Below are 16,933 nucleotides of genomic sequence, written 5' to 3'. Positions count from 1 at the left end.
GATGATGTATATATATGATTAATGCTCATAATCAATCACTAAACAATATTAATTAAATAAACCACTCTTACATCACTTGAGGCTAATCTAATCTATTAATATAAGCACTAATAACAACTATCCAACCACCACAACAAAAGGATAAGTTAGGATAAGATTAGCAATAATAATAGTGGTTGAGTATTAATGATACTTTATTACTTATAAAACACAAAAGGATAAGAACATACATAGTGCAAACATAATTATTCTTTTAATTAATTTGCAAGTGGGCATGATGATTATACAAATTGAAAGACCACAAACATACATTGCTGGATTTACAGAGGTGATCTACATCCAGAGAGAAAGAGAGAATCACATGAGACACGGAACATAAAACTCAAATTAAAGACAAAGATTACAATGAAACAAGCAATGAAAAACTCATTGAAATTATCAAGGCCTGTTACTCTTGAATGGAATTGCTCTGATTACCACCTGATGATAAATGGCAGCAAGTGCAGCTCCAATAAATGGTCCAACCCAGAAAATCCACTACAAACAACAAGATTAATCATCAGAATTAAACAAACATTCAACATAAGAATTAATTACAGTAAAATAATAATTATATTCTCACATGATCACTCCATGCATGATGCTTGTTGTAGATAATTGCAGCTCCAAGACTTCTTGCAGGATTAATCCCAGTTCCAGTGATTGGAATTGTTGCCAAATGAACCAGAAAAACAGCAAAACCAATAGGCAATGGAGCCAGAATCTGGAAAACAATTAACAAACATATGAACACTAATAAATACTAATCCATTATCAGAAGAAGAAGAAGAAGAAGAAGAAGAAGAAGAAGAAGAAGGCTATATATATATACTTACAGGGACATGAGAATCTCTAGCACTCCTCTTAGCATCAGTTGCAGAAAAGACAGTGTAAACAAGAACAAAAGTGCCAACAATTTCAGCACCAAGTCCATCACCTTTAGTGTATCCCAGGATTAACCACATTAGCACCTCCACCATTGCTTTCATAGAGTCCTTTCTTGAACCCCTTCACTACCCCTGCTCCACATATTGCTCCTAAACACTGCATCACCATATAGTACAGTGCTCTTGTCAATGATAACTTCCTTGCCAGAAACAACCCAAATGTCACTGCTGGATTTATATGTCCCCCTGTTTTCAAAGTTTCATACTATTAAATACTAAAAACAACAAAGAAGATATCTTTGTACATGTATGTATATATATGATTACTGACCAGAGATGCCAGCAGTGCAGTAGACAAGAGCAAAGATCATGCCACCAAAGGCCCAAGCAATGCCCTGAATACCAACAGTGGAGCACTGGCTGCTGGAGTTCTTAACACCCATGACAGTGAGGATGGTGATGTAGAGGAAAAGAAAGGTGGCCATGAACTCTGCAATGCCAGCTCTGTAGAAGGACCATGATTTGAGTTCCTCTGGTTCAAACAGGGGAGCTGGTGGTGGTTCCTTGTAGTCCTTGTCTCCCTGTGCTGATGTACCAATTGGTTGCCTCTCTGAGTACTTGTTTGCTCCTAACTTCACATCCTCTTCCTTCCCTTCCATCTCTCTGCAAAACTCTCTCTTTCTCTCTGTTTCTCTGTTTTTCTTTGTCTCTAGTTTGGATGGAAGATGATGATGAGTGAGTGGAGGTTTTTATAGATGAATACTGTGGTTTGTGATTAGTGGGTGATTAATGCTAATTTATAATTAATGTAGAGTTTAGTGGATGACTCTGGAAATGTTTTTTGTTTGTTCTTTGCTTTGATTAGAAGTGTGGGAATTATTTTTACTATTTTAGTGTTTTCAAGGGACCACTTGAAAAGATGAGGATGAAATATATGTTTAGTTGGCATTTGGTCCACTTTGCTGGACCTTTCTGTAAAGTTGTGCATAAATATTCTATTTGGTTTAATAGTTTTTAGGTTTTTTTTAAACATGTATATCTGCGGATGACTATTTGATCTATTGACATATGACTCTTTGTATAGGGTGTTTATCTAGCTGAATTGATAGATTAGAATCTTAGTTTATACAGGGTGAGAACAGATGTTGTAAAGCTTAGCTCCTCATGTATATTACGGTTTATCCATATTTATCAAATATATACTACCTCACAAACACAGCTACTTGATTGCTTAACGATACGGGTAATGATGACATATTTTGTGCATTCAAAAATGATATATTAGAAATTACAATTTAATAATAATAAATTTCTCCTCTCCTGCAACTCTAAAAAAATAGAAAAAAATATGAATCGATACATGAAAAAATTAAGATCTCGATGAGAAAGTGAGCAAGGCATCAGCGATATTACACTATCGATCTATTATTGTACTGATAAGGGATTCAACCTTCTATCTCTTTGCTCACGCTCGTATGTCTTTTCACGGTAAGAGCTAGTGTTTGGCTGGAATTTTTTTTTATTTTTACAATAATAAAAATAATATTTTATTTAAATTCCCCGGAAGTATACATAAATAACTCCAATATAAATTATAATTAGGGAAGTGAAAAAAAAAAGCGTTTTTCTCCCCTGTTTATCTTTTGGTCCCTGCTTTGAACTTGTTTTACAGGAAAGTACAGTTACCGTTGTTGATTGTGACCTGACTGTGGCCACGCGTCGCTTTTGGAATGCGAGCAACGGCTATATTTTAAACTCTTTCACAATTATGTCTTCAAATTTTAATTAAGTCCAATAATTGTGTGTAATTTTTTTAATGGTTTCGAGGATTATTAGTAATTAGAACATTCTTTTAAGCAGTAATCAAATAATGACATACATATCAAGTTATATATATATATATATATATATAATTATGATCCAATAACTATTTAAATTGATTATTTAAATATATTTTTATTGACACATAATAATAGCCGTACCCAGTGAGAACATTGACTTTTAATTTTTTTAAAAACTCTTTAGGCTTTCTAAAGTGACATTAATCCTTGTTAATTCTTTTTTCTTCTTATACACGAATTTATATTTAATCTTATCTCATTAACATATTACATTACAACACAGGAAAAAAAAACATATAAAAATAAAAATGAAAATGATTTATCATTAAAAAAATATTTAATAGTTTTGCCCCCATATGAGAACATAGCATCAAATATATATATATATATATATATATATATATATATATATATATCATATATATATATCATATATGCTAGTAGATTTGAAATCTACTAACGCTACAGATCAACTGCTCGATTTTAATCCAAATCTGCTCAGACTATCATGTCAATCAGATCTCTTTACACTGATTCATAAGACTAGTAAAAGTCGAATGTCATGATTTTTAATCTAAACCATCCAATCAATCTATAAGCAGATAAAGAAATAGAGATCTCAGCCATTCAATCCTGTTTATAGTTGGATCCCACATGATACTCAAACCCTACAAGAATCGAAATCAATCTCAACCATTCAATCTCATTTATACTAGACCTACAGGAACCCAAACCCAAAAACTAAATCCAAACTAAAACTGAATCAACCCTGTAGTGCAATTAAGGTTATTGTGCTCACCTGCGGACGTTCGCAGATGATGTTTACCCTATATATATATATATATATAAAGTCTTTAATATGTTAATGCTTGTTTAAAGCCAACGAGTCTCAATCCAAATGAAGACTTAAGTGGGCCCAATGACCTCTTAATGGGCCCCACAAAGAAAATTAAATAATTGACAACTCACTGGCCAGTAGCCGCCCGTTGCGGGATGGGCTGGGACGGGCCCACCAAGGGCCCATTCCAACCACGAGTGACGAGGCCCAAGAAAACAATCCCCCATTTGTGGACCGCCAGAGCCACTGGAACTTGACACGTGGAGTTATATTATTGGATGGGATTGTTGGGCCTGATGGCTTGTTTTGACTCGCGGAGCAGGTAGCACACTTGGAATATTCTATGTTTTTGTTGCTAATCCTTGTTTATTATAGTCTAATAATGATATGTCATTAAGTTAATCCTTTGTTTTTTTTTTAATTCGAGTGGACGGTTGTATTACCAACTACTAATCCATTATTAGTTTCTTCTAAAGATAAATAAATAAATAAAAAATCACATTGTCACTTTCTTATCTATAGACGGACCTACCCACCCAAGTAAAAATAATATTTTACAATAATCAAATAAAAAAAACATAAATATTAACATCATAGAATAAAAACATTTAGAATATTAAAAGTTTCTGAAACAAAATTTTTTTACATGCAACCCCCATAAAAATAGCAAAATTATCTGTCACTCTTTTCTTTAATTTTATTTTACTCATCAATGAAAAACTTTTTTTGTTTTTTACCAATTTATTAACAAATAAACATCAAGCTGCAGAGTTTCATTAAGATCACCATGCTGACTTTCACAAACAGCAACAATGAAACAAGTATCCTAATTTTGTTAACAGTTATTTTTGGCTACTTAACTAAGTTCATGCTCAGTATTTTCATGTATTTTAACTGGCATACATATATATAATAAACAAGTACAACTTGAAATGAGAACTCTAAAACCATAAAAGAACAACCACATTACATAAACCTCTAATATAATTTTACAGGGTTACATGTTTTTTCTGTGGATTTTAGTTACTGTCTCATTGAGCATGTTCAATGTGTGGGCATACCCTTTCTGGTTCTCCTCTAGTCCACAGGTTCTTCAGTTCACCTCTTTTCTTTCCTAGAGCCAAAAAAGTACCTGTCGAAAATTTCGTGTCAGATCGATTCACCATCAGAATGTATTAGACACAAAAAAAAATAAAATAAAATAATGCTGCTTACCAAGCGTAAATGGGACGACATAAAGAAGGGCCGGTTGGCCATGCCCGTCCATCAGATTTAAGGCGACGTATGTAATAAGAAGACCTGCAGAGTGTCATTTATGATAGTACATAACTTGTCTATGTGCAGTGATAATGCTCGCAAAACAGGAACAAGAAGCTGATGGTTACACTGTTATAATAATCGGGAAATCTCTTACCGGTACCATAGGCAACCATTGACCACAAGAAATAACCAGCTCGTAGATTTTTCTTTGCGGCCCAATCATATCTGCGGAATAAGAACATTGTTTGATGGGTGTTCAATACAATGACCCCGGGAAAAAGTATAATCGTTTTTCATTTTTCTCAAATTCATAAGTTTGTGTGTCGGCATTGATTGATTTTCATCTAATTAATGCTCACACATTCCTGATTAAGTTTGCATTCATATGTCAAGATAGAGTTTGAACCTCAAAGCGAATGCAATTAATAGTCCTGGAAGAAGGATGTCACCAAAACCAATAATGCTATAACCACCCCATGGATCAAACATACGTGGGATTTTCAGTAACATAGGCACACCGTCCTCTCCGGTCTTATCACCGCGAGCAACCTATGCAGAGAGAAGGGACAATATTTCATCTTATAAACTGAGGTCAGCTATCAAGAAATAATTTCACAATCATGGTATATATTGTGTATAACGAGACATACCACAATCATCACACTTTCATTGAACCACCACTTTGAAATAAAAACCCAAAAGATGTCATACAAGAAAGCACAGGTGAGGAGCACAGTACCAACCTGTTCATGTATCAGGAGCTTAAAACATTAACAACTCTTTGTAAACAAACAGAAATTTAGTGAAGTTGCAAGAATTAATCAAGTTCAAATGCACTTTAAATCACATGCTGTAAGCAGCAATTATGGTTTTATCACACAAAGGTATTGACCATATCTACCCAAAATGAATATAGCAAATTGCAATAACAAAAGTAAAGGCTGACCTTGAGATTAGGTACACAGACAATCTGAAGAACAGTAATAATCAGCGCAATACCCTAATTGAAAATATGATTATCAGTAAATATAAATGAAGAATAAGAAAGGATATCAAGAAAAGTACATAGTAGAGGAACTTGATGAAGTTGCTTCAAAAGAAAATTATTCAGAATCCGCCACATGCTATGCAGCCCAATAAAAAAAAATATTTTCGAGGCAACTTTTTTCAATGATGAAGTTGCTCCAATTGCAAAAATAAGATAATAGTTACTATTATAATAAACAAAAGTCAAAAGTTGTTGTTATTACCAGAATATCTTGTCCTATCCATGCGAACGACATGCGGCGATAAACTGCCCAAACAACAGCAAACGCTACACAGAATGGAGTAACAGCTAAAGTAAGGTGTGAAACAGCTCCAAAGAAGGGTACTTTGACGAATGATTCCGAAGCACGTTTAAACCATCTGAAAATATTAATATTTGCTATTACTCAAGTGTGAGAATAATCCAGTATATATGCACTAATTTTTACCTAGGAAAGAAAGTACAAAGTAAGAAAGTGGTAAATACTTAATAAAGTATAACTGTATGACTTAATGGCTTCGAAAATTCTATATCTCCCAAGATATCCAGAACTGGAAGTAAAAGAGAAAATTGGCATACCTTGACAGCAAGACAACCAAGCATGCTTGCAAACCCTGAAGGAAGCAGTAAACATGTATTAATGCAGTTATAGAAGGATTGCATCTATGTTAAAGTATGAGAGGAGAAATATTGCCTTGTTCAACTAAGACATAAGTCTGCAGGGGGAGCAAACATTGACCTTGATGAACTATGAAGGAAAATATATATAACAATAGAAATCACAAGCTTTCAAGGAGCAAGCTTTGACTCAAGAAATAAGAAACAATAACTATTGTACCATACAGCCACAAAATAAGCAGCATAATCCAGATATGTTAATCAATTTTTTTGATGAGATATAAATTGAGTGCTCAAGATTTTAAATCTTTTGCCAACTCAAAATTAAGGATGATGATGGCATTAAGATTTTACTTAAAAACATGTATGGCGAGATTATGTCCAACAAAGTGCAATGAAAAAAATAAATAAATAAAGGCCAACATAAACTGATATCCGTGCTCAGCAGTACACTGTTGTTATAACTTAGAAACAGAAAGAGGAACTATTAGTAGTAGGGGGAGTTCATCATGACTTCAATATAAGATTGCCATGGAAAGTTGGAATAGAAGCAGGTAAGGAATAAAATGCACCTCTATTCCACCAATGCAAAATAGAACCACCAAAAGCTCCACGAACCAAAAGGACATGAGTTTGTAAAGCAGGATGAGGAAGCATGAAGCAATCACAACAAATAGAACTGCTGAAGTGGTATTGATGTCCACCACACCACTGGCAGCTGTTTCCATTTTGAGTAACTCCTCTGGAGCATCCTAAGATAGTCACTCCATATATGAGATACAAAGTGCCATTTTGGTAAAAAACAAATATAATAAAGTTCATAAAATGTTTTCCAGAGAGGAACAAGACCTTTAGCAACTTTTCATGTTCGATAGATGCTTCTCTGGCACTCCATGCTGACCAATAGCATGCACATAAGATGGTGCCAACCGCCATTAGCCACAAAAATACTTCTGCTATATCCACGAGAGGACGATCTGGAGAGTATAACTGAACTGCAACTGAAGAATACATATCGAATGAGCAGCATTGTGCAGGGGGTAACCATGCGATTCCAAAACTTACAGCAGATAGATTTCTATACTGAGCTCTAACATAATATTTTGCTGAGAATCATAGTAGATTGACATAAAGGATGTGCAAAAAATAAAAATCATAGTAGATTAACATAAGGAAGTGCAACCAAATAACAAGTTCTAAAGAAGCAATATACTGGAATAAAAGAAAAAAAACAAACAATGGATAATGCCCTTCTTTGTATCAAACAATTAAGAGAAGCATACAAAACAACAATATTTTTCAAAAACAGTCTTAGTATTCTAGATTGTAGACTACAAACAACAAGAATCCAAAACACTTACCAGAGACACCACTTTTGATACTGGCCTCCAAGCTGGCACCTGCATCTTGCGGCAGCATAACAGCAGGTATGTTTATGTGCAGATCTGTTTCATTGCGATTGCAGACCATTTTATACAGTTCTGCATGATGAGAAAAGGTTGAGAGCCTGAATAATTTGAAAGTCAACAAAAGTTCATACATAAAACCAAAAAACCAAAAAACCACCATGATGAGCACCAGTGCTATACGTTAGTCTACATGAGAAACAGTTCTCAGTGTCTGTTTTACTACTTAACCAAGGTGGTCAAGCAGCGCTGAAGGATATAAACAAATGTTGCTCCATCATTCCAACTTCTGTATTTATACTATTTGGATCATAAGTAGGGTTGAATATTCATACCTTTACGGTTATTGATTATGATGATTGCAGAAGCACCAGCAGCTTCTGCAACCTTAGCCTTTGTAGTAAATGTGCAATAACCACGGTGCACTAATAAGACATCTTTAGTAACCTGAAAAACCGAGAATAATAATTACAGATTAAAAACATCACAACTAATAGAAACTATTAGTGTTTAAAGGTGCATCATTGTTGAGGGGTATAGAAAATGAACCTTATTCCTGGGTGGGGTACAGAGATCTGGAGGATCTGCAATAGAAAGGCGGGTTCGATTGGCATGTCTTTCTTGCGACTGTAATGGGGTCCCAAATCGAGCACCAACACCAACAAACTCATTGTCTTCTCGATTTCCAATCCAAGTTTGCACTTTTACCTGAAAATAATCGAATCATACCATAACTTCAAACAACCCCCCAAAAGAAATAATCAAATAAAGCAAACTCCAAACTCACAATCCCAATCCCCATCTCCAAAAGATCAGTATAGAACAATCAACCAAAAGTGTTTCCAAGTAAAACCCTAGGAAGTTGAAATTGAAAGATTAACCCCTAAATCCGTAATTTTAGCATTCCTTTCAGTTTTACTCCCCAAGGCAACAACTTTGCGCATGAATCAAGAATCTGAAACCCTAGCCATAGAAAAAGGATTCTAAATCTAAACCCTAAAAGAGCTAAGTTTAGAACAGTTCATGATTTCTCCAACCCAAACCAACTAATCCTCAAAAATCAACAAACAAAACCTAGAAAACAAATTAGCAGCATAAACTCAAAACTAAAACAAAATTCCAAAGAAGGGGACGGAACAAACCAAAACGAAGTTGTTTGAGCATCCAGGCTGCTTTGGAGTCTGATCATCCTCATGAACTATATCCCCTCCGATGACCAAACGAGGAATCACTGCAACCAAAATCAAAGCCAAGAAAGGCCCCAAGGACCTCCTGGATTCCATGAGGGAGCACGAAACACAACAAGAAACCCTTCAAGATTTCAACTTTCTCAGAAACTATTGGTTGAAATCAAAGATGAACAAGAAAAGGAGGAATTTTTCTTCTTCATTTCACGAGGAGTGGGGTAGATCTGGGAATCATATTGTACTTCGTTGAAACAAAGAAAAAGAGTACGTACTTCGCTTTGTGGTCTTTTTTAGTTACTTGGTTTATTTATTTATTTATTTATTTATTTTTGCTTTTCAAGGATTACGAAAGATTAATTATAAAATCAATTCCATTAATTAAAATCAAAATCTGGCAAATTAATGCTTCCCAAAATTAACTTTCTTAATAATATTAATCAGAATAATTTGAGCATTTATTTCTAAAAATTAAATGAATATGGTTTGTTGGCTTGACAACCCATGTGACAGATGTGTGTATTTTGATAAGGATAGTCCTTTTTTAGTTTTTAATCAAAAGCTAAATAATTTCCTTGCAAACCCCAAAAGTTGCCTTGATTGAACACTGAAAATTCCTGATTTTATAAAATAATTTAAAATTCTATTTAATTTTACTTTTTATAAGTCTCAAATATTCAAGTTGAAAGTATTGAATTTGGATATTAGGTTTTGAGCATTTGTTTTTATAAGTTAGCTTTCTGGGTTTGAAAAATTGTTTTGTATTGAACATAGCAGTAAAAAGGTGAAAAGCACTTTTTCGAGTAGTCGTGACGAACTTTCGAAAAAAGCTTTTTGCTTTATTTCTGAAAAAGCTAATACGAAAACAAAATATAAAAACGTGCTTAATTTACTCTGGAAAAGCACTTTTTCCAGAATCACTCATACTAAAACTTAAAAAAAGTGTTTTTTTTGAAAAGCCAAACAGGGCCTTAATAGTTCACTTGCAGTTGTTTTTTAGAAGTTCTAAATTTGGTAGTTTTCTTTTTAGAAGCACTATCTCAAGGCTAATAACAAATAGTATGGATATTTAATAACATATCAGGTATATCTCTATTTTGTATATATATATATATATATATATAGATATATATATTTATTTATTTAAAAAAGAAAGACATTTTCTCTGTTTTGTACATAATATTAATTAAATTACAAACGATTTTTAAATCTTTGACACTAGGTGTGCTTGCCTATTACCAATGACTTTTTATTAGTCTATTGGCACCGGATGTGCTTACCGAAAAGACTGGTATAAACCTAAACTTATATACAATGAGAACACAAATGCACCTACATAACTTGTATATATTTTAAAAAAATAAATAAATAAATAAATAAATTTTGATTTTTTTAAAAAAAAGGAAAATGCTTTTATTTATATACAGTCAAAATATCAAAATGTTCCATTTATTGTCTTTGTGATCTTTCCAATTAACAGATCTACCATTTTGATTCTTTTAGTTGATGAACTGAAAAGAAAATAAAATAAAATAAAAATATATAAATACGAAGACCAAAAAGACGGATTTTACAACTAAAAAAAACAAAAATGCATAAATACGAGGACCAAAAGGGCAAACTTTATGTCAGAGGCACTAAAGAGACGAAAAAACGCAAAATAGAAGAACTGTTTTAATATTTACACTTACATATGTTAATCATGTGTAAATATGTGAACTAAATGCAGCACATTGTTTCTACACCATAAGGGATGTGCATCACATGCAAACCAAAAGTTCTCACAAACACTTGATCGGTAACAACAACAACAACAACAATAATAGTAATAATAATGAATACAAATACTAAATATATATTCACCAAGAAGATAACTTGAGATGAGGGAACCCAGACAATATAATCTGTATCAATAATGGTCTATCAAAGTTCAAATTACAGTCTTTTCATATGGCCACTGACCTGGTTGCTCACCAAAATCCACATTCTTGTTAAAACACCAATCAAGAACTTTAGGCCAGTGAATTAAAAATGACGTATTAAAATAACTCAATAATCAATATTATTACAAATAAAACTTCAGCTAAAAGATGAGGCTGATAGTGGTAGGAAGCACAAACAACCATCTGAGAGAACATTGCCTCTTCTGAAATAGAAAATTACTTTCTATAACACAGAAGACATCCGATAAAACTGGAATCTCCGCCAAAAATTCAAGTTGGTGAAACTGCACATAAGGGTATGACGGCACATTTATCCCTCCGGGACGACATTTTTCTGTTTAGGGACATATTTTACCTTGTAATTCTTTTCCTGTTTGGCTCTGAACTTGGTCTTGGAAGCAACAGATGATGGTGGTGTAACTGAACCTGCAGCCATCCGGTTCTCTGCGCTACCAAGCACACTCCGTTCAAAAATGGCCGGGGTACAATGACCTACAGTGAAATCAAAGCAACCAGAAGTTTCGTTTTCCGAGTCCAAGACTAGCATCACATGATCTGATGCAATGGCCTCCTTCCATCCTGCACAAATGATTGTTGTTTAAGCTTCAAGTATTGAGACAATGATCATGAAGCATGAGGTGAGGGATGTATTTTACACTTACTCTGAGCAAGAAACGCCTTCACTACGTCACTTGAGAATGGCCTTGGCCCGGGTAAATCTTGAACTGTAATCTCATCAGTTGCCTGACAGATTTCATTGGATGAAACTGTGCTTTCCATTCCGGCAGCGGCATGATCCATTTCAGTTTCCCTCTTTTCACTTTCCAACCCATTAGAATCCTCATTTCCATCATGACTTACAGGCCTAAATAACTTCACCGTGGAAGAATTCACAATGTTAAGATTAGAGCTCCCCACCTTCTCACCGCCGTCACTCTGCTTCAAGGCAGTGTCACCCTGGCAATGACAATTACCATTTTTAAGAGTGACACTGATTGACCCTATCAAGACTTCATGATTATCAGACACAGCTGACTGGTATTGATGGCATTGATGTTTCTTTTTTTCTCCCTCCTTATCACATGAACCTTCTTCTTCAGTCTCATGCTTAGCTTTTCGTGCCCAAATCTTATGGCCATTGGCAGGTAGACCAGTTTTCAGATCACGGTAATTGGTGCCATGTTTCATGGGAACTGAAGTCTTTGGGATATTTTTTGTAAGTTTTGTTGCTTGATGGCACAAAGGAATTGGCTGCCACCTGCCGCTTCCCAATTGCTTCTTGTTCACAGCTTGATCCGCAACATCACCAGGCTGTTTTAAAGATTTGTAGAGCTCCATGTCAGAGGTTGACAAGCCAAGAACAGACTCTGGAAGAGGTTGGGCTGTTGCTTCTAAACTGTCCGTATCTGGCTCGGATGACCCACTTGGGCTTGGGGTTTCTGCAGAGCCAGATGCACTGTCAACAGCATCTGCTGAAGAGGCTTCATAATTCAACTTGTCTGCATCAACTGTTTCCTTTGCCTTCTGCACTTTCTGCCTCAACTTCTTTAACCGTTTCCTCTCCAGGATCTCAGCTTGTCTGTTTGCCACATAGTTTGTAAAATGATCAATCTCCGGAAATACCAAAACAAGTATATTGAAATAACAACATTCTCCATGATATGTGCGCAACAAACAGATAATAACAGCAGTTTCATCATGCAAAATCCATTAGCCATATTTATCGGGCAGTAGTTTCATAAAGACATGCATGCATGATATGAAACAATCAGTAAGAATTTTTCCCAGAAAAGAGGCACACACTAAAGTTGCAATTCATTAGTTCGGTCAATCTGATCTGAATCTTGAGATTTTAATGCCACAGTTCAGGCAGCAACTCAAGATATATGATGAGACCTAAAGACACATTGTACGAATGCAAGAACCTGATCACCTTGATTAATTTTTCAATCAATAAGGCAAAACCATCAGACTACAAAATACCTTTTCCGAGCAGCTTCTTCTTCTTCCACGAGCAACTTCTGGCATCTTAAAGCTTCCGCATCCTTATCAGCCAGCCACGCTCTAACCTATGGACAGGAGCAGGTCAAGCTATTCAGCATAAAAAAACCCACTAATAGAACATATAATAATAAAGATCCAATAGGAAACATCTCAATGATACCAGTTTTTGTTCAAGCAGGAAACTAGTACAGGCAACTAGATTTTTCATCTCCAAAGCAACCTTCCCAGCTTCTCCATCAAACACAAATTTCTGCATAGTCGTGGCTGTACCAGCACACATGAAGGTCTTCTCACTAGCATCGTCAAGGACGGAAAATAGGTCTTGGGATGAGATAGGAAACCTTGAAGGCCTTGCTTGGATGATATCCTATAGCACAGGATGAAAACCAAAAATGAGGGAGAAGCATTATGGGATATAGCCTGGTAACATAAAGAAGTCATAATTAAATAGTAGAAAGTTTTCTCACAAGAAGAGTAGCGCCAGCCTTGACATACACATGAGGTAGGGAAGAAAAGGCTGGCATTCGAATCAGCGAACCCAATGACCTCAGAATTGAAGGACCAGTAACTTCCTAAAGGGTCATATTTACTGAATGTTAGAAAGACCTATGCAAAATCATAAGTTAGATGCCAAAGATAGATTAAATGATGAGGCTGCAAAAACATGACTAGGTATATACTTGAGAGAGTAACAAAATATCTGCCCAACATTCAGATTTAAAATTAACACAAAAGATTAGCCTCAAGTATTCCCATACAACAAGCAAAACTTATGGAGAAGTAAATATAATAGAATTTCAAATAAAATTTGTTAGATAGCAGCTTATCATAAGTTATATCATCACCTCTATAGCTACATCCTTCAGTGAAAATATCTCTTTTGCTTCATCTGGAGAGAGCTGAAATAAAAATAAAGAAATTAAAAGAATAAGTTGTTAGTTTTGTTTGATGAGAAAGAAAAATTTACTCAAGGCTGGAAACAATAAGCTGAGTCCAGCCTTCCTAAAGATTATCTGGACAGGTCAATTCTGACCAAAGCTTTGACACCTAGAATTTTAGACATATCTAGCTTGAGCACAGCAGCATCTTAAACAGACATTACCTTACTCCAAAATTCGCCCAAAAGTTCCCTGTTCTTTGATGAGTCCTACAAATATTCAGCAAAATTTCAGTTCAGCAACAAAAGAAAAATTTTTTACTGCTAAATCAAAAAACAACCACTCAAAATTTGTCTTTCGCACATAAATTTTAACAAGCAAATTTCACAATAATATGTTTTTAATTATAAGTTTTAACCATATAATCTTAAATTTCAAAGTAAATGGTAAGTTTTATAAATCATAACCAACACCATAGTTTGACCCATTAGGACACACTTTTGCAAACTGATTAAGCAAAGGGATCCTATATGATTGTCTTCACAAATAGAATGCACATATATAAAACATTAGATAACTTCTATTTTGTCCTTCTTACAGAATATGCTAGATAACCAGATCCAAAACTGAACACGTAGCAAGCAATGACAATCAGATACATAGTTTCACTAAACAGTGATTACTAGAGCAAGATGGGATTGCTCAAGAATTATCTCTGTGTAAATCCACAGAATATTTAATGAATATTGTTATTTGCTTCCAATGATTTTTGACCCCATTTAGAAATTATGTAGCACAAGATAACAATAACATTACTCCGAAAATACTGATATAAGTTCTACCAAGCAAAACTATATGTGATTAATAAAAGTAGGGACTTATCAAGTGAAAGAAAGAAGAAAACCTTATCAATGTTCAACGATCTACGATGCACACGGATGTGCCGCCTATAGTTAATGGTGGAACAAAATTCTTGGGAACACTTGTCACACTTTTGCATTTGCACTTTGGATGGTGACAGCAAAGGCCAACCAGGAAGATCTGTCACAAGAGAACAAATATCAAATTATAACAAAACACCCTTCATTTCTCTCACAAGAAGAGCCTACAACTAGTTACAACCTAAATACCTGCTTTTGATACTGGACATACATTTTTCAGGCTCACCATTGGCCTTTGCAGCAGCCTGAGCAAAGGCAACAACAGCATCAGGAAATTTAAGACTTTGAATTGGTTCAGATGTGCTCTTCGTTCCCTTTGCAGCCATCACATTACTCTTTAACGAATGGCCAGATTCCTTAACTCCGCCTATTGTAGATGAATCACCACCAGTACAAAGATCAAGTGATTGCTCTTTTCCCTGCCCCAAACTATCAATCTTAGAATCCTTGGACATTCTGCTGCTTCCCTGCTGATCTAGGGCATGGAGCAACTGTATCAACTGGACAGGGCTATCACCAGCCCTCGACAATGGATAGAAAGGGTCTTTGATAGGATTTCTAAGGATGTTCAGACTGTCAAAGGAGTCGTGGCTTTCCTTCTCTGTTCTTCCTATCTTCTGCTCCGTATTCATGCCATCAATACCACTAAAAGCTCTAACTTTGGCTGTAGACATCCAAAACTTCGCGTGGTCACTGCCTGACATAAGTGTTATTTTGAGAAACAAGAATTTCAAGTAACTACATTTACTTATTGAGAAACATCACTAGCAAATAGAAAGAAAAATGGACTTCAGAATCATGGGTGGCAGCTTTTTACACCAGGCAGGAAACAAGACTACAATAAACATATGTTCTGTGTTTAAGATCACATTGCAAATGTATACGCAGTGGTGCAATGCTTACAGAAAATGAATATTTCTTTTGGGTTATTTTCTTCATAAACTAAGGATTCCAACAAAACATTTTTCATATAATACATACCCTGCTCTGGTTGAATTAAACACACATAGGCAAGAGGTCCAATTCAATAGTAATGACAATGAATATTTTACAGTTTCATATCTAATTGATACATCTACCTTCTCCATTTTAAATTGTATTTAGTCTTACTTATATAAGGATGACAATGGCAAACATTTCATGAAGCAAGCACATAGTCAGCATTTCCCTTTGATTGGTCCAAAATTAGTCACAAAGACGTAAAACTCATGGCCCAAGAGGGAGAGCACTGGAAGCAAAAGGGCATCCAAACAAATACTTGCAGGTATAAAGACCATCACGGGAAAAAAGAGATTAATATAAATTTAGAAAAAAAATTGGCGGATCAAGATGATATCTTTTTATCTTTCTCCAATACACAGACTCGAATCAAAAGAGACCGAATTATAAAGTCTGCAAGATCATAGCAAGCATTTGAATATAAAAAACAAATAGAATCTCCAATGGCCTAACAGTGAGGCAATGGCTGAGCAGACACACAATCGCAATCCTAGGTTATCAGTTCGTGAATGGAAATTAAAGAAAAAAAAAAAATCATATTTACAGCATGGCTTAGAAATCTCAAAAGCTTAATAACAGTCCTTTGCCATTCTCACACCCAGATCGACCATATCAGCACAACCAATTCATCATTCATACAAACACACAAATCGTCAAACAAAATCCAAAAAAATACCACTAAAGCAGACAGCATCGATCTTTCACCAAACGCTACAAGTTTAATACAGAAAACTAAAGAACAAACATCATGATCCAAAGCAACAACCAAATCACTTCTCAAATCAAGAAAAGTGGATCAAGATCATCAATCAAAAAACTCACCCGATAACAACAACAGCCGGATCAAATCAAGGAAAAGCTCCACCCAAGACAACACAAGAAATCCAAGATGGCCGCCCACGGAGAAGAAGGCAGAGATCACGAAGGATAGAGAAAACAAACACCAGAAGAGAATAGCGATCGCCGGGAAAGGCTTCAAGACGAGATCGAAACGAAACCCTAGAAACAAAAAGAGATCGCGAGAAATCTCGAAGAAACGAAGAGAAAAAGCTTCTTCTTTCTCGTCCC

General features: G+C 35.1%; 2 protein-coding genes and 1 pseudogene across 5 annotated transcripts; all 3 read right to left on the bottom strand.

Moving 5' to 3' along the window:
- Window positions 1-329: 329 nt before the first annotated feature.
- On the bottom strand, window positions 330-1,657 carry LOC120272089 (annotated as a pseudogene).
- A 2,770-nt stretch (window positions 1,658-4,427) lies between these two features.
- On the bottom strand, window positions 4,428-9,369 carry LOC120272088 (signal peptide peptidase-like 4). Its single transcript, XM_039278830.1, has 14 exons — window positions 9,059-9,369; window positions 8,466-8,624; window positions 8,252-8,363; window positions 7,872-7,991; window positions 7,360-7,511; window positions 7,083-7,262; window positions 6,472-6,506; window positions 6,116-6,272; window positions 5,812-5,865; window positions 5,516-5,608; window positions 5,272-5,414; window positions 5,020-5,090; window positions 4,821-4,904; window positions 4,428-4,737 (listed from the first exon to the last, which is right to left on the bottom strand). Exons 1-14 carry the CDS (start codon window positions 9,197-9,199, stop codon window positions 4,637-4,639), a joined length of 1,602 nt encoding a protein of 533 aa, XP_039134764.1. The 5' UTR covers window positions 9,200-9,369; the 3' UTR covers window positions 4,428-4,636.
- A 1,756-nt stretch (window positions 9,370-11,125) lies between these two features.
- LOC120272086 lies at window positions 11,126-16,933 on the bottom strand. Of its 4 annotated transcripts, none has more exons than XM_039278826.1 (10): window positions 16,688-16,933; window positions 15,078-15,563; window positions 14,830-14,966; window positions 14,150-14,194; window positions 13,893-13,946; window positions 13,515-13,619; window positions 13,208-13,414; window positions 13,027-13,112; window positions 11,706-12,622; window positions 11,126-11,622 (listed from the first exon to the last, which is right to left on the bottom strand). In XM_039278826.1, the coding sequence occupies exons 2-10, from the start codon at window positions 15,538-15,540 to the stop codon at window positions 11,354-11,356; spliced, it is 2,283 nt and encodes a 760-aa protein (XP_039134760.1). In that variant the 5' UTR covers window positions 15,541-15,563; window positions 16,688-16,933; the 3' UTR covers window positions 11,126-11,353. The 4 variants fall into 4 exon arrangements, with proteins under 4 accessions (XP_039134760.1, XP_039134762.1, XP_039134761.1 ...); XM_039278828.1 differs by having other exon boundaries at window positions 15,078-15,530; XM_039278827.1 differs by having other exon boundaries at window positions 15,078-15,559; window positions 16,688-16,926.

This window comes from Dioscorea cayenensis, chromosome 11, assembly GCF_009730915.1.
Source record: "Dioscorea cayenensis subsp. rotundata cultivar TDr96_F1 chromosome 11, TDr96_F1_v2_PseudoChromosome.rev07_lg8_w22 25.fasta, whole genome shotgun sequence".
In the NCBI taxonomy this organism is placed as follows: Eukaryota; Viridiplantae; Streptophyta; class Magnoliopsida; order Dioscoreales; family Dioscoreaceae; genus Dioscorea; species Dioscorea cayenensis.
Note: the sequence above shows the minus strand (reverse complement) of the source record. Positions and strands in the feature narration are given on the sequence as shown.

Excerpts from the sequence above, each read along its gene's own strand:
- LOC120272088 (XM_039278830.1), bottom strand. The coding sequence starts at position 9,199 with ATGGAATCCAGGAGGTCCTTGGGGCCTTTCTTGGCTTTGATTTTGGTT. Across the intron at positions 7,512-7,871 it reads TATCAAAAGTGGTGTCTCTG|TTGCAGTTCAGTTATACTCT; the intron begins GTAAGTGTTTTG and ends TGTATTCTTCAG. Across the intron at positions 5,415-5,515 it reads ATGAAAGTGTGATGATTGTG|GTTGCTCGCGGTGATAAGAC; the intron begins GTATGTCTCGTT and ends CTCTCTGCATAG.
- LOC120272086 (XM_039278826.1), bottom strand. The coding sequence starts at position 15,540 with ATGTCTACAGCCAAAGTTAGAGCTTTTAGTGGTATTGATGGCATGAAT. Across the intron at positions 14,195-14,829 it reads GATCGTTGAACATTGATAAG|GACTCATCAAAGAACAGGGA; the intron begins GTTTTCTTCTTT and ends GAATATTTGTAG. Across the intron at positions 12,623-13,026 it reads GAAGAAGCTGCTCGGAAAAG|ACAAGCTGAGATCCTGGAGA; the intron begins GTATTTTGTAGT and ends TGTGGCAAACAG.